The sequence below is a fragment of the Apteryx mantelli genome, chromosome 6 (genome assembly GCF_036417845.1).
Source record: "Apteryx mantelli isolate bAptMan1 chromosome 6, bAptMan1.hap1, whole genome shotgun sequence".
In the NCBI taxonomy this organism is placed as follows: Eukaryota; Metazoa; Chordata; class Aves; order Apterygiformes; family Apterygidae; genus Apteryx; species Apteryx mantelli.
In genome coordinates this window covers 12893087-12907802 of record NC_089983.1, presented here as the reverse complement: position 1 = coordinate 12907802, position 14716 = coordinate 12893087, and the positions used below count along the sequence as shown (strand labels likewise).

Here is a 14716-nt window from a genome sequence, read left to right as displayed (position 1 = left end):
CATACCAATAATTTCAAACTACACAACAAGGTAACTGAGATTATAACCTAAATCACTTCGCTGATCAAATGCTGTCACTAGTGACAGTTTCCTGATTTTTTTTATTCAAAAGTAGCAGTAAGGAAAAAAATGGCATGTGCTTCAGAAGAAGCAAAGTAAAATACTGAAAAAAGAATAATAAAAGTTTCCAAACAAATTCCAAAGGAGGCTGGAAAACAAGTCCATCTACTCGAAATCTGAATTCATTTGAAGAATTATTTCAAACATGCAGTAGGATTGGGACAAAGTTAACCTGCTCAGCAAGCAATAAGTAATTGAGGCCCTGATTGTCAGGGTACCGAAATGCAGGAGAAACTTTTGCAGTGTGCATGTACATTACTTCATGATTTTAACAAACATTAAACTACCAAAAAGCCCAAAAACAAAATCTAAGGAAGAAAGAAAACCTTTAAGCCTAACCCTAACTTCATATTTAAGCACTCTATTTTGTGGCAATGTCACAACTGAATATCAAGAACGACCTATTAGATCTTAAATCGAGTCAAATGCAATTTTATGTAGCACTGCAGATTTAAGAGAGTACACTACTACTAATTCCACTCAAGATTTGAAGAAAGTGGAACCAACATCAGATCCCTGTCCCAAGAGATTAGAATTCTGCTGTCTCATTTCATTACATGGAGTTACAGAGTAAGTGGACTTTCTGCAAGAAAACACTACTTCTTAGTCTAGTACAAGTTAATTTACCATTTAACATATTGAATAGTGTTAAAACAGAACCAAAAATGAAGAGCTAAGATCAAAGATTATATAAAAAAGCTCCTGCTAATCCCTGTTGCTTTCAAATATTCAAGAAGTAGTTGACTAGTGGTAGTATTTTAGTCAATCGGTCTATTTGATGTTAAATAATATTCCTAAAAGGTTAATTTTTGCATTTTACATTTCCATTTGTATCTTAAACTACCATGGAAGTTAAATAAAGCTCTTTGAAAAGTATCCTCAGCTACACAAAGTTCCTAACTATTATTAATTAATGGAGGGAAAAAAAGAGAGGTCACCGTGCGAAGGGGGTAAGAGGAACCTCATGAGAGAGGGCTATGAGCAGCGTTAGCCACCTATTCCTTCACAGAAGGCACTTCTGAGCTCCCAAAAGGATGAATTATGCTCACCTGTCTGTGCACGTGCTTATAAGCTAACAGACTTTGTGTGACCCATTGCTGCATGCCACCCATGCCCAGCATAGGGAAGGACCATGTCTGCCTTGCCCCGACCCCCTTCCCACACACTCTTCCTCCCCCCAAGGCAGGTACCAACTCAACTCAGCCTTACTTCGTCTACCAAGTAAGGATGGATGTTTAGACAAGCAAGCAACTTTTCTGGCTGCAAATGTGAAAACACATACTTCAGCTAAAAGTTGTCTCCTCAGGTTGAAATATGGGGGCCACCACCCTTTCCAACCTTTTGTAAGACACCAAATCAAGGTGAGCTTCCTATTAGGATCAATATTGTGTATTCCAGGAAGTTGGTACACAAGGGTTTTTTATGCATTTTTATGGAAACTCATATGCCATTTTCTTCACTCATGCATGCTACCGTTGCCTTAAATAAATTTAAGGGATGATGTCTCAAACCTGAACACAAGATTGCTTTTTTTGCCCTCTCAGGAGGAATTTGCTTTCACAATACTATTAGGCCATCAGCAGTGTATTTCCATTACAACAGGAAAGCGCCAAAGCACAAATCCTAAATTGCCGGCAACTGCTGAAACATAAGTGAGATTTCTACTAGCATTTCAAAACTTCACAGAAGTTGCATTAACTTTCTGAAATAGTTTCACAGGAATTAAAAGAACAGAATATTACATAGGAGGAGCATATGTATCAAGCTTATGACACTGAAGCAGTTGCCCAAAACAAGAAAGAGCTGCACTCCAATTCCTTAGGCCAGGAGACAAGTTGTTTCTGAAAAAGGAACGAAGTACTAATACAAAACTCCACCTCCTTCACTACTGTGAAGCTTAGGACAACACTTACACAAAGTGTACTACAGTACGAATTTATTATTCTCTGTATTGCAGTAGTCTTTGGAGCCCTAATTGAAAAGCAGAACAAAGCGCCCTGCCTCAAGCCATTTGCAAGCTAAAAAAGATAAGGAAAGTAATAAATCAGAGGCATATTACAGACAAAACCACTATTTATCTGGAAGAATTTGTTTTTAATACTCATTTTACAGCAAGACGACACACTAAAAGATCTTTCCATAACAAGGTTACATTTTTTTCCACAACGTTTATCACTCGTTTGTAAACATCGACATGCATGTGTTTACATGCGCTCACTTTTAAACATCAACATGGGTTTAAAAGATTCCAAATATTTCTGACACTAAGGAAAATGCTTAAGAAGGCAGAAGCATCTCCCACCAGGTTCTCGCTACCCAATATTAAGCTCCTCTGCCACAACATTTGGATGTTCATTCAACCCACCATTTACAAACAGCTGCACTTAAGACTAACTGCCTTCCTCCCTCTGTCGCTCTCACTGTTTGAGGCACAGAAGCTCTAATAACTTCAGTTGTCGTACCACCAAGAAGCTACTGTACTTAGTGGTCAGGTGACAACATGCATTTTCAGGTTGAGACAAATGTTGAAAACCTTTTCAAGCAGCGAGTGACCCAGGTCCCAAAGCTTCTCCCTGCTATATTTGAATATTCATTTTAAAAAAAATGACAAAACACAAATAAGGTAATGGAAGACCAGTAGAAAAGTCAATCAAAAAAGCACAGGTTTTGTTTCAAATTGGCATGTCTTAAATACAAAGGATTTTTAACTCCACAAACCTACTCTTAAGGTCTTTTAGTTTTAGAATACATTAGCTGATATAAGCATTATTAGTCCCTAGATCCACTTTCGCACTTTCAACATTTGTAAGCACCAGAGCTTTTAGTTTTGTGACAAATATGCTATTATTTATTTTCCATGGAAAAACATTTCAGAGAAGGTTCACAGTTAACTTCATCTCTGTGCTGAATGTTACAGAACACAACCTTAACCTGGAAAAATAAAATTTTGGTGTCCGTATGATAAGAATCTTTATAGCTAAGTTTGCTTTCAAAGCTGGTAAAATTGAAATAAGTAACCTTTGTAATATGTTCCACGACAATATCTATTTTAAGAAAAATGACATTATACAGCATTAAATATGTAAAAGCTTAGAAATTTCTAGGATACATAGGTTAATTTATGCATAAAGGCACTGTGTTATGGCTTTAAATCTTCAAAACTGAATTTTCTTTAAAAAGCTAAGTAACATTTGACCAGGTGTCTGTTCTTAAAGCTATGATCTTGAAGCACATGCTAGACCTGAAGTTTATTACAGGAATGTTTCCAGTAACCAGGAGCACATGATAGTGTAATTGCACACCCCGGAATGTAATACCACACTTAAAAAAATGGTTATTTTAATGATTAAGCTAATGAGTTCTGAACTTCCAACCTATGTGGATACAGTTTCATAATTACACAGCTTGAAATCCTCATCAGCAAATCCAAACGCTTCTGAAACTCAAATCATTTTATAATCTTGAATAATGCATGGGACCTCAGCAGCAAGAAATTAAAACAAATTTCATAAAAATGCAAAGCTTCATAATCTATATTCTAAAAGAAACTGCATTACTGAAATAAAGTGTTGCTTAGTAAGTACTAATGATGGTGATTTATTTTCTCCCTCTAGTACTCACAGTTCAGATCCCACTTCAAAAATAAACAGACCAACTCCTACCAAAATATCATTACATATATATGGTGGCTCACAGCATACCCTACTACACAAGAGTGAAATCAGACATCTGCTTCCTAAACAGGCATTGGCTCAAAATGGCATAAAACCTTTCCCTCCTAGAAAGTGTGAAAACATTATATTTTTAAAAAAAGGCAGCAGCTTGACTGGCTGGCAAACCATTTCATCAACAGGAAAAACAAAACTCTGCCTTAGTTCATCCAAAGGTCAGCAAATTCAAAGCCTACAGCTTTTTCCCAAAAGAATCCTCCTCCCACCACACCCTCCCAGCCCCAATTTATCTTTTTTGCTGTTGTTTAATATAAAGCCTAGATAAACTCAGTTGGTTTCCAGGAAGGATTGGCAAGGTGCTTTTGAACAAATCCAGTAAGTCAAAAAGCCTGTGGCTCAAGATGGGGGGAAAAAACCATCATGGCAGTCCGTGCAAACAGCCAGGTACTCCATCCTGCTCTGGGATTTTCCTGTCTCACAGTTCTTCTCCAGATGAAATTTTAAAGGTATAATGAATAAGATGATGGTAATTTTTAAGATACACCCTTTCTGATACTTCCCTTCCATGTAGATATAAGGTGCTTAATTACCAGACACCTGCAGGCTATTTACACTCTGGCTCTCTTGATAGACCAGAAGTTGCATGGAAGTTTTAGTCAGAGTAACATTTTGTATTTATGTCTTCATCATCCAGAACTAGCTAAGGATACTTAAGTAAACAAAATACTGGCAACAGTAATAATTTCACAGCCCAATAACTTTTACTGTGAGAAGCTACAATTGAAAGATCACATTACAAATTATTTATGTAAGAAAAAAACAAAATACTTCAAATGTACCAAAGCTAAGACCAGTGCACCATAGCTTTGGAGGCTGTAGCTAAAATACGCAGAGAATAAAAAAATTAAGTCCACTTTGATTTCAACTTCTATAGGGTTTGACAGATGAATGAACTATTAATTATACAATGTTAAACACATTTTAAGATCATTTTCCTCTGAGCTATAGGATCTCATTTTTAAAAGCATGCAAAATATGAATGCAGGATCAGAAGCACTAAGTCACATAGACAAATACCTACACATATTCAAGCAGAGATATTATCCACAGCCTCAAAATTACACTTGGGGGGAAAAAAAACATTAAAATCAAAATGAAGAACAAAAACCCTTTCATATCAGTTTTGCTGAATTTCTGCAACTTCATTTTTCCCCCACCGTGAACATACCAGGCTTTTGATCTCCCTGTATTATCTCCGTAGCACCACAGAAAGAAGCATAAGACTTGGCTGCCTCAGGAGAACAAGGCCTCTCTGACAAGGCCGTCAAACTTTAAGAAGTATAACCAGGACGCTGGCAGAGGCGCTCAGCACGCTATGGAAGTTTGAAGCGCATATTTACCACAACGGCTCTAAGTCAGTGAAAGCAGCAGTGAAAGCAAATGACTTGGCTATAACATTCAACCAATTAAACATCATAATAAAACACTGTGCACCAAAAAATCTAGTCCAGAACAACATTCACCACCTTATAAAGAAAGAGTCATACCACTTGTTTTTTTTAAATGCATATATTCTTTGGTGCAGGTTTTATTAAAGACAAAGGGCATCCAGACTACTCTGTGGACATTTCACACTTAAAATGTTACCTCCAGATTAAAAGAAACTAAGATCTTTAAGTCGCTTTCTATGCTACTATACACTTCTTTAATATTTATTCTTTAGATCAAAGGGATCTTCTTCCCCTTTTTCTTTTAAACTTCTCCTGGGAAAAGTTAGGTAACAACTCATAAAACAGCCAACTTAAATACTAGAGCACATACTTCAACAGGTAAAAATTCTCTGCTGTAATTAAGTCCTACACAACTCACCTTTTTATTCTTCAGTTTGTGTCATACAAAAGTATATTAATCTTGTATAGGAAAAACAAACTCCATTTGTATTCTAGTTACCAGAAAGTTACAAAACCCTAGAGAAAATACTAGAAAGCTCAATTACACGGAAGTCTAGTTTGAAGTGAATTTCAATATGAAGTATGTATTACTTGCATATATCATATATTTGGGCATCAGATCAGAAGACAAAAAAAAAAATCTGTCGTGTGTGACATTTTCAGGCTCTACTAACCCATTTGAAGCAAATACAAACAAGCCAACATCAAGGCTTCTGCCACTGACTCTCAGTGAAAGGTTTTAAAATAGCAATGTTAGCAGTGCTGCTGTAATTCCCTTAAAGAAAAATACCCTCAGTTCATACCCTCCACAGCCCCCCCTTTTTTAAAAAAACAATTGAGATACTCCTGCTTATTTCCTTGTTATTTGACTTTATTTTACCATTCATTTCCTTCATCACCTAAGATGCTATTCAGCCACACCTTCTCCACTTACATAAAAGTTATTTTACTTCTGATTTCTTTTTCCATTTCAAGAGGAATCAACCGGTGGAAGGAAGACAAACTTTTCAAAGGTTGACTGACTTCCATATATCTAAATTTAAATAAACACAGCACCTTGAAGTGTGCAGTCACCTTCACAGCTGGAATGACAACTCTGAAGGTCTACAGAGTCAAACTCAGGCCACAAAGTAACTGTTATACAAGAACCACATCCATCCAGCATTTCCAGTGACTAAACCTACCTGAAAATAATGGAAAAGTTCAAAATCTGCTAAAAGAAAACAAGTCTATCAGGTATTTGAAGAGACATTTTCCTTGTATAATTACAACAGTCTTGATGCTTTGCTTTTGAATCTATGCTTTTTTTGTAGTTACATGCTGAAACAACTGCTTCAGACCAGTCACACATTCACAATACTTCTTGCTTTAACTCTTTACTGAAACGGAAGTCACTTTCAAACAACCCTCTCAGAAGTAAGGTTTAAGGGAATTATCTCACATCCTCTACAAAAACAACTTCAGTCAGACCTTCAGCTTCCTAACAGTAGCACACATGGGCCCAATAGCCAATTTCAATAGTCAGCAGATGATTTTGCTAGCATTTTGGAGACGTTCCAGGAGACATGTTTTCTCAATATTGCATTTCTGCTGGTACTGAACTAAGAATCCATTGATTTTGCTATTTAATATTTCATTAAATACTTAGCTAAAATAATTGTCTGAACTACACTTATAGCATTTACTTGATTTCATCATTAGAAATATTTAACTGACAGTTACAATTCCTATAAATCTTTAAACTGAATGTCATTGTTCCAGTATTTGTTGTTCTGTGTCCTTCAAAAGCTTCTGCTCCTATTGAAAACATACCTAGAAGTCAAATATATTTAACAAAGAAAAAGTCCAAGTAAAGATATTTCTAAGACCATATTGGCATGCTGATATTTCAGTATCAGCCTAGTGCCAATCACATTCATGCACCCTTTGCCTTCCACTCCTCAAAAATCCTGTGACCTGAGAAAGTTTTAACATAAATGGATTATCTCAATTAATGCGTAACTTCATTACATCTTTTTAGTCTCTCAGAGCACTTCGGCTCTGTACGTTACTGTTTTGTTGCTTGTTTTGCCTTCTTTCTTTTATTGTACCCTGCCAACTCACCTGAGTATTATATTAAGCCAGATTCTGACCCATGCCCTATCGCCAATAACAAGTATTGTAACCCTAAGTGACAACAGAGGTTACCATTTTATGGGTAACTGAACTGTATCCTAGCAATTCGCTCCTCCATAAGGAGAGGGAATACAGTAATGCCAGAAACAGCACTTTGTAAATGGAAAGAAACCCATGCAAAGGCAAGGGAGGGGGCCCTCCCCATTGCAAGAGTGGCGAGATAGAACATCTGCTCACATATCTTTAAAGAAGTTGGCACAAAAGAAGGTACTTAATTTGGTACTAGCCTACTTGTTACCAGAAGGAACAGCCATGCCCTACTATTCATTCCCAACTTGTTTCCGTTCCCATCTTTGTACTGGTGCTAACACTCATGTAACAGCCTATAAAGCCACCCTAGGGAACTGAAGGAAAGGGAGGTTAGTTTTCAGCTACAGCCTCAACACCACTTGAATTCAACAAGCAAAAGACAAGGGGCAGCAACACATGGCCCAGGACACTGCTGGGAAGGAAGGGGCACAACCGCACATTTGGCCTGATTAAAGAGGCTTTATAACCCCAATGTGAACCAGGTTTTTGCTGTGAAATACTCTCTAAAGGAATGTGTCTCTCAGTTAGCTATAGAGGGAACTCCAGAAATATTACTATCACCAGGCTAAACCACCACCTTTGCGGAAACCCTTAAACCAGAGAAGAGGCAAGCATTGCAGAAGTCAGTAGATGCCTTGCATTTGATTGGAAAGAGAATTAAAGACTTGAATATTTGAAAATATCATTCTATATTAAAAAAATAAATAAAATCAGAAAACTATATAGGTACTACATAAAGTTTACATAGTTAAGACATATGCCAAACAGGCCAAATGTACACAATATGCGGGGCAAACATTTTGTACTTTTTTTTTCCCCCCTCCAAACAACATAGGAATTTTCTTTTGGCAATTCTTTTCTCAAAGAAAAAAAATCATTTCAAGAGAAAGATCTGTTAAGAACAGTTTATAAAGACGACTCCATTTATAGCTTTAGTATATATATAAAAACACACACACAAACAATTTAAATAATATTTTTATTCAAGTGGCAAAATTTGGGCTTTTGAATTACACCTATCATTCAGAACAATCAGGACACAAATTACTCACTAGATAACTGAGTGAAAACCGATGACAAACTATTCACTCCAGCTTTGACATCCACTTGGTGCCACAGATTACTCTTGGGGGGGGGGGGGTGACAGCACACAGGCTCAGCAGAGAGGGGGAATAAAGAATTCCAAGTAAAGAATTTCCCAAGCATTTTCATATGACGCATGTTACCAAGCACACATGATACTAATTGAGGACTGTTTTGTACACAAGCAGGTCAAGTCGGCCTCTCCAACATGCATATCCATGCAGTTGACAGCAATGAATTTTATCTACCACTGTACTGCCCATTCAGTGAGCTTTATCTGAATAATTCTGAGTTCCAGAGGAAACCACTAAGTCAACACATCTGGAGTCTTAACACACTGCCACTCCTAGTAATGCACATTAGGCATCCAACCGCCACCATTACACATTTGAAATCTGTCCGTTTATTCCTTCTTTTTGTTATCCCTCAATCATTCACTCATCTATGACAGCATTTTGCTGCTAATCTCACGAGCACTTGTGCCTCCTTAACTGTCTATTGTTAAGGACTGTCAAAAGCTTTTGCAAATCCAAACAGATCACGTCCAATAGTTCTCCTTGATTCACTGTTTTGTTATCACAGAGAAAGAATTTCAATAGGTTACCATGCACATTTTCATTTGCAAACTGTGCTAGTTTACTGCTATCAAATCATGCTCTAGAGCAGATTAAGGCTTAAAAAATAAAAAGACCAGCTACTTTCCTCTGCCACTAAAACAGGCCTTGATGGTCAGCAATGTCAAGTGCACTTTTGTTTAAAGGCGCTGAGGTTAAGTGCAACATTTCTTTTAGGACAGAGTAATTGATTTCATGAGAGACTGCACTACTGCCTGGGATACATAGGAAAGGATGACAAGAACAAGGGTGCAAGGACAAAGCCTATTTATTTACCACATGGAAAAATCATAATCAAAGAGAATCAGTGCACAGATATAAGTACTAAGTATTCTTTAATCCATTTGGGAACCTTAGATACCAGGTCTCATTATGTCCTCCCCTTTTGAAAAGCTTAAGGATCCCCTAGGCCACATCCCCCATATGCACTAACACCAGCCCAGGCTCAAGGGCTAACAGGCCAAAATAAAACTATTAAAAATATTAGCCCTTTTATATGGCTGGTTCTTGGTCATCTGATCATACCAACCCCCACAGGTAGGTAGTATCAACAGTTCCTATATGTGCTGTGAAGGGGCTGTGGACCAATTCCACTCCCCAAATGAAAGAGGTTTGCTTGGCCCTTTACCAACTAGTCCCATAACATGATTCCTAGATTCTCCCCTGGTTTTATCAGGAACAAACAGATTTGTCGCTGCAGCTGGCTCAGTAAGTCTTACTTATCACTGTTTCACCAGGGCCTGCTGAAAAAGAGAAGATGGCAGTGGTGTCTCACCTACAAGCACCCTTACATGCATTTCCTTTGTATGGGGCACATGTAATTGAGACATCACAGGAAGGGAAGACAAAGTTTGTTGTATTCCCAAACTGCTTCAGAACATGTCTGTGAATAACACCCAGTTCCACTGGGGTCCCTCTCTAGGCAACCTCAGACTACCGGAGTCCTTCCTAGCACTGCTACAACAGAAGATGCTTAAACCTGCAACTGTGTGTAAACTAGCAATTTCATTAGAAACACATTCTCAGAGCGATACACACTCAAAGTACTAGTAAGGCTTTAACAAGTAAAAATTGGATGATATAATCAAATATTCTGCAAACTACCGTTATTTGAGTAAGTGTTCATGTATTGGTATTTTAAATAGAGGAAATCCTAGGTAGGCATATTTATTTTTATTAACCAGTGAGACTAATAATGCGTTTCCCTTCCTTTTGATTATTTCATTTTATAGTACCATATGTTCATGGCCGCCTTCTTAATATATAGCGGTATCAGTCCTCAGAATCTAGTCTTTAGCCTCCAAACACTATTAGAAAAAAGTCTTAAGATGTTTGAAACAGACTTTCAGTAAATATGGACAAGCAAGAAATACAAGTTGAACAAAAAGAACATACATTAAATATAACTTCATTGCTCAAAGAATTCCCCTATGGACAACAACAGAATGACACTGAAGTACCCCTTAGACAATTTTATAAGGCACCAAGAAACACCATCACATTTATCATAAGCAAAACATTGCACTTCGTAATACAATTAAACAAGTAGAAGGGAGATTAAGTCATTAAATAACCAACAGCATGCAAAATTCCAGCATTTCTGCTTGCAGTGCGCAAAATTACTTTTAACATCACTGAACATAAGGCACTAAGTAGAAAAAAAACATTTGTCAAAGCATAGGCATATCCCACATTTGGGTCTTCATTTTCAAGTCACTACATATGGTTTCCTCTGATTTTATTCTATATGCTGAAATAAGTCACCAATTAGTTTCCCAAAACTAAATTATTCTGACAATTGTAAAACAAAAAAAACAAAGAGAGAAAGAGAGAGAGAGAGAGAGAGAGAGAGAGAGAGAGAGAGAGAGAGAGAGAGAGAGAGAGAGAGACATCTACTATTTTCCTACCCAAAAAGGACATATTTGAACTCTCAGTTAGACACTCATAGCTTTGGGGAATTTGTACCTGGCCTACTCAGGCCTTCAGCAGCAAATCCAGAAACTCCTCCTGAAATATGACAGAGTTAGGGCAGCTGGTTTTGTCACTGCAAGTTTTTTTGTCCATTTATTTTATTATACATATTCAACCATGGTAACTGAATGATCCTCAGAAACCTCTATGCAGAGGAAGAGATTATAAAGATATTTGAATGGCATAAAAAGAAAAGTCCTGTAAAACTAATTCCTTCGTCACTATATTTCCATACAGCAATAAAAAGAAACACAAAACTGCTTGAAAAGGTTAAGTTCTAAATCAACTACTAGGCTCCTCTGATAATCTTCATTACTTTGTTCATGCTTTGCTTTTATTTTTACTCCAGAAACAAGAGATCTATAGCACCTCTAGGCAGATGTGTTTAATTTAAGAATATCTTAATATCTGCCTCAACTGCCAGAGATCCAAGCAATGAGAAAGTAGCATTAGTTATTTGAAGAGACACAGCAAAAAGCAAAAGTAGTATTTTCATCCAAGCTCTACCTTATCCTTGTCTTCCACAACGTCTGCCAGCACATCATCAGGGTCCAGGATTCCTCCATCTGTATACTCCAGGTGGTGGATATTTACCCAATAAGTTGGATCCTGTAAGACAGGCACAAGACATCTCAAACTAATTTTGTATGGTTTTAGCTCAACCAGCCGAAGCAGCTTTGCATCCCACCTCCTTCCCACCCGTTTCCCTCTTGAATCATGAGGCAGAAGCTTGAAGCCACTAACATTGAAACTTAAAACATATACAGAAAATGAGAACTACACTCCCCCCCCCCCCCCCAAGACACTTTCATGTTCCTACCAATAGGACGCTCTGCAAGTGATCTTACAGAAGTACATTCACATCGGCTTATTACGCAGTTCAATTCTTCAGTAAGATAGTTAATACAGAAACTGAGAAATAATGCTTTTTTCTTCTTGAAGTAGTTTATAGTTGGACAACATGGGTTATCATCAGCACACACACGTGAATGCGTATACGTATGGACACATCACTCCTGTCACTTTCTGGCATATATATCTAACCCAGTTGCTTTCTCTGAAGAGGCAGCTGAGGCTACAGTGGCAAAAATAAATGGATAAATAAACCCTAATTTATTTTTACAAATTAATGCTCTCAAATTCTGGTGCAGTTCTGCATGCAACACAACAGGGATCATGTCAGTTTTCTAATAATAATGATTTCCTCATATATTAACTACTCCACTTCAGAAACTGAGAGCTTAACCCCCACTCCACTGACCCTGAGACAGAAGGGCTCAAAATGGGCTGCTTAACAGCAAATTTTCCCCAAGACAGAATACAAATCAGAGTAGACACCCAGTCACGTAACCACTGCCTTCAAACAACAGGCTGACCGCATACACACAACTTGTAGCAGGGGCAGGCTACATGAAATGTAGCTATATTTGAACAGCCTTAGATAACACATAAATGTTTATCCTCTTAGGGCCAGCTACTGTGGTTTAGCAAACACGTGTCAGCTCATTAAGTCACAGGAGCATGTTTAAACACTCTGTAGTATCAGCACTGGTAAATGTTGCACTGGATTGGCACATTTACAGCCAGCTGAAAGACAGAAGCATGCATAGGTGAGATGACCTCCATCAAATGCCATTGACACTGGCCAGAAGATGCTAAAATTAAGACCCAAGAAATTGGCACACACACACAGAGCCTTGAAAAAGGTTTCACAAACAGACAAAGAAAGAAGAACACAGCTGATGCTGTCTGCAGTCCCAGTGATTCTGTTACAGGTGTAGCACCCCCTGCTTGCTCCCCAGCCAGTCTAGTTACAGGTCTCAGAAGCCAAGTGAAGCATAATAGGCACACTACCTGGACTAGCAAGTTCCTGATTCTAGTTATGCTCCCCAAGTAATGAAGTTCTGAAAACTAGGGATATTCCACTCCGTATTTACATATAGGTAATCTATGACTGTGGCCATCAAGGGATGTAGACAGCAGACAAATCAGGGTAATCCCATTGTAGGTATAAACGTGGGCCAATTGGATTAGACCTCTTTATCAGCTGTATCATAAAAATAGTAAAAAAAAGACATTATCAACAGGTCAGCCCATCATGTGCTGCTGCTAGCTCTGTTGTTGAGCTTTCTAACAATTTTTTTCTTATTCTGACCCATCTCTTTTTCAAAGTTCAGTTTTAGTTCTTCTATTAACAAAACCTTCTTACATCCATGATGCCAACACTGCCCCAAAGCCTATTGCCATGAAACCGTACAGACACTTCAAAGAGGATTCCCAAACAAAATGGATAACTAAAGCATTCTCTGTAGAAAGCTTTTTAAGCATCCTCCCTTTAAGCAACAAGTTATATTAGTTCATAGTGTTATAAGTACAAAAACATGGAAGATTTTTTTCACCATTATGTTTTTAAATAGTCTCATTACATAAGCCTAATAGCTAACAACATCTTCAAGCCCATAAAAAAATATTATTTCTATTTTTAATGTGTAGGGCAATAGAAAATTTCCATGTAAATTAATATTTAATCTGCATGAGAAATGTATTTATCTCCCCCTCTCCCATTTTTAAACAGCAAAACATATATTGCATTGGTAAAAGTAATTCTATTGCCATTAGCTCCAAAGCAGCATGGTTTTACCCTTTTTCAATTGCAGAATATTATTACAGAAATTAGCATGCACTAGCACCAATATACTCTTTCTTCTGGCCCAGATGCTCTCCCAGTTTGGCTGTATGCCATGAGTTTGGTATTAAAATTTAATGCCTTGTGTTTGAGTGTTAGGTATTTGTAAGGTACAGTAGAGCTGAATGACAATCAGCTAATTAAGCATATAAAAGTATCTAACCTGTCTATTTTATCTTGAATAACTACAATTATTCAATTTTGCACTGAAATCACTCATTTGCCAAGTAGCAAATGTTTGTTCATCCTAGGTATCAAGTATTCAAAATTACAAAATTTAACAAAAGTCAAACGTGTTTTATCTTTATAAAACGATCAAATCCAGCTAACAACTACAGCTCAAAGCTTTCTTTTAAAGCCCCCGGTTTAGATATTTTATACTACACTCACAAAATTCTAAGATCAAAAGGCAAAGAGGAAATATCTTTCTGTGCAACAAGCAAGCATGTTAACTCAGATCATACAATTTACTTCAATACAGAAGAGTTGTGAAAGAGCGTCACTTGACCCTACCAATAAACTTACAAAATCTGATTCTCTCAAACTGGAATGCATCAGTAGCTACAGATGTTCCTCCTGAACCTTTAAACAAATACAGTCACAAAAGGTATTCATAGTTAATAACACCAGAACAGCAGACTGCAAAACCACTCCTGTTAATTAGACAAACTTCGGCAGGTAACGTTTTTTGTCTCAAGATATATTAAAACCAGTTGTATAACTGGTTACATTACATCATTTCATAAGTCTCCTGTACACAGATTAAAGCTAATGTTGGGGGGGGGACCAAAAAACCCCACCGAGCTGACTGAAGTGTTTTGCTTCCAATGCTTACTTCGATTTGTGATCTAGCAGTTTGCATCAACTCAGATGTGTCTTTGAAAGAGAACAAAGAACAAGAATTCAGCAAGTTGG

The 14716-nt window shown here is 37.4% G+C and overlaps 1 protein-coding gene across 9 annotated transcripts in view; it reads right to left on the bottom strand.

Annotated features, from left to right (window-relative positions):
* PARD3B (par-3 family cell polarity regulator beta) overlaps positions 1 to 14716 on the bottom strand; it is a 440403-nt gene that overhangs the window by 398562 nt on the left and 27125 nt on the right. For all 9 annotated transcript variants that reach the window (XM_067298774.1, XM_067298775.1, XM_067298776.1 and 6 more), the window contains exon 2: positions 11623 to 11724. In XM_067298774.1, the coding sequence (XP_067154875.1) occupies positions 11623 to 11724 (102 nt within the window). The remainder of the gene's footprint in view (positions 1 to 11622; positions 11725 to 14716) is intronic.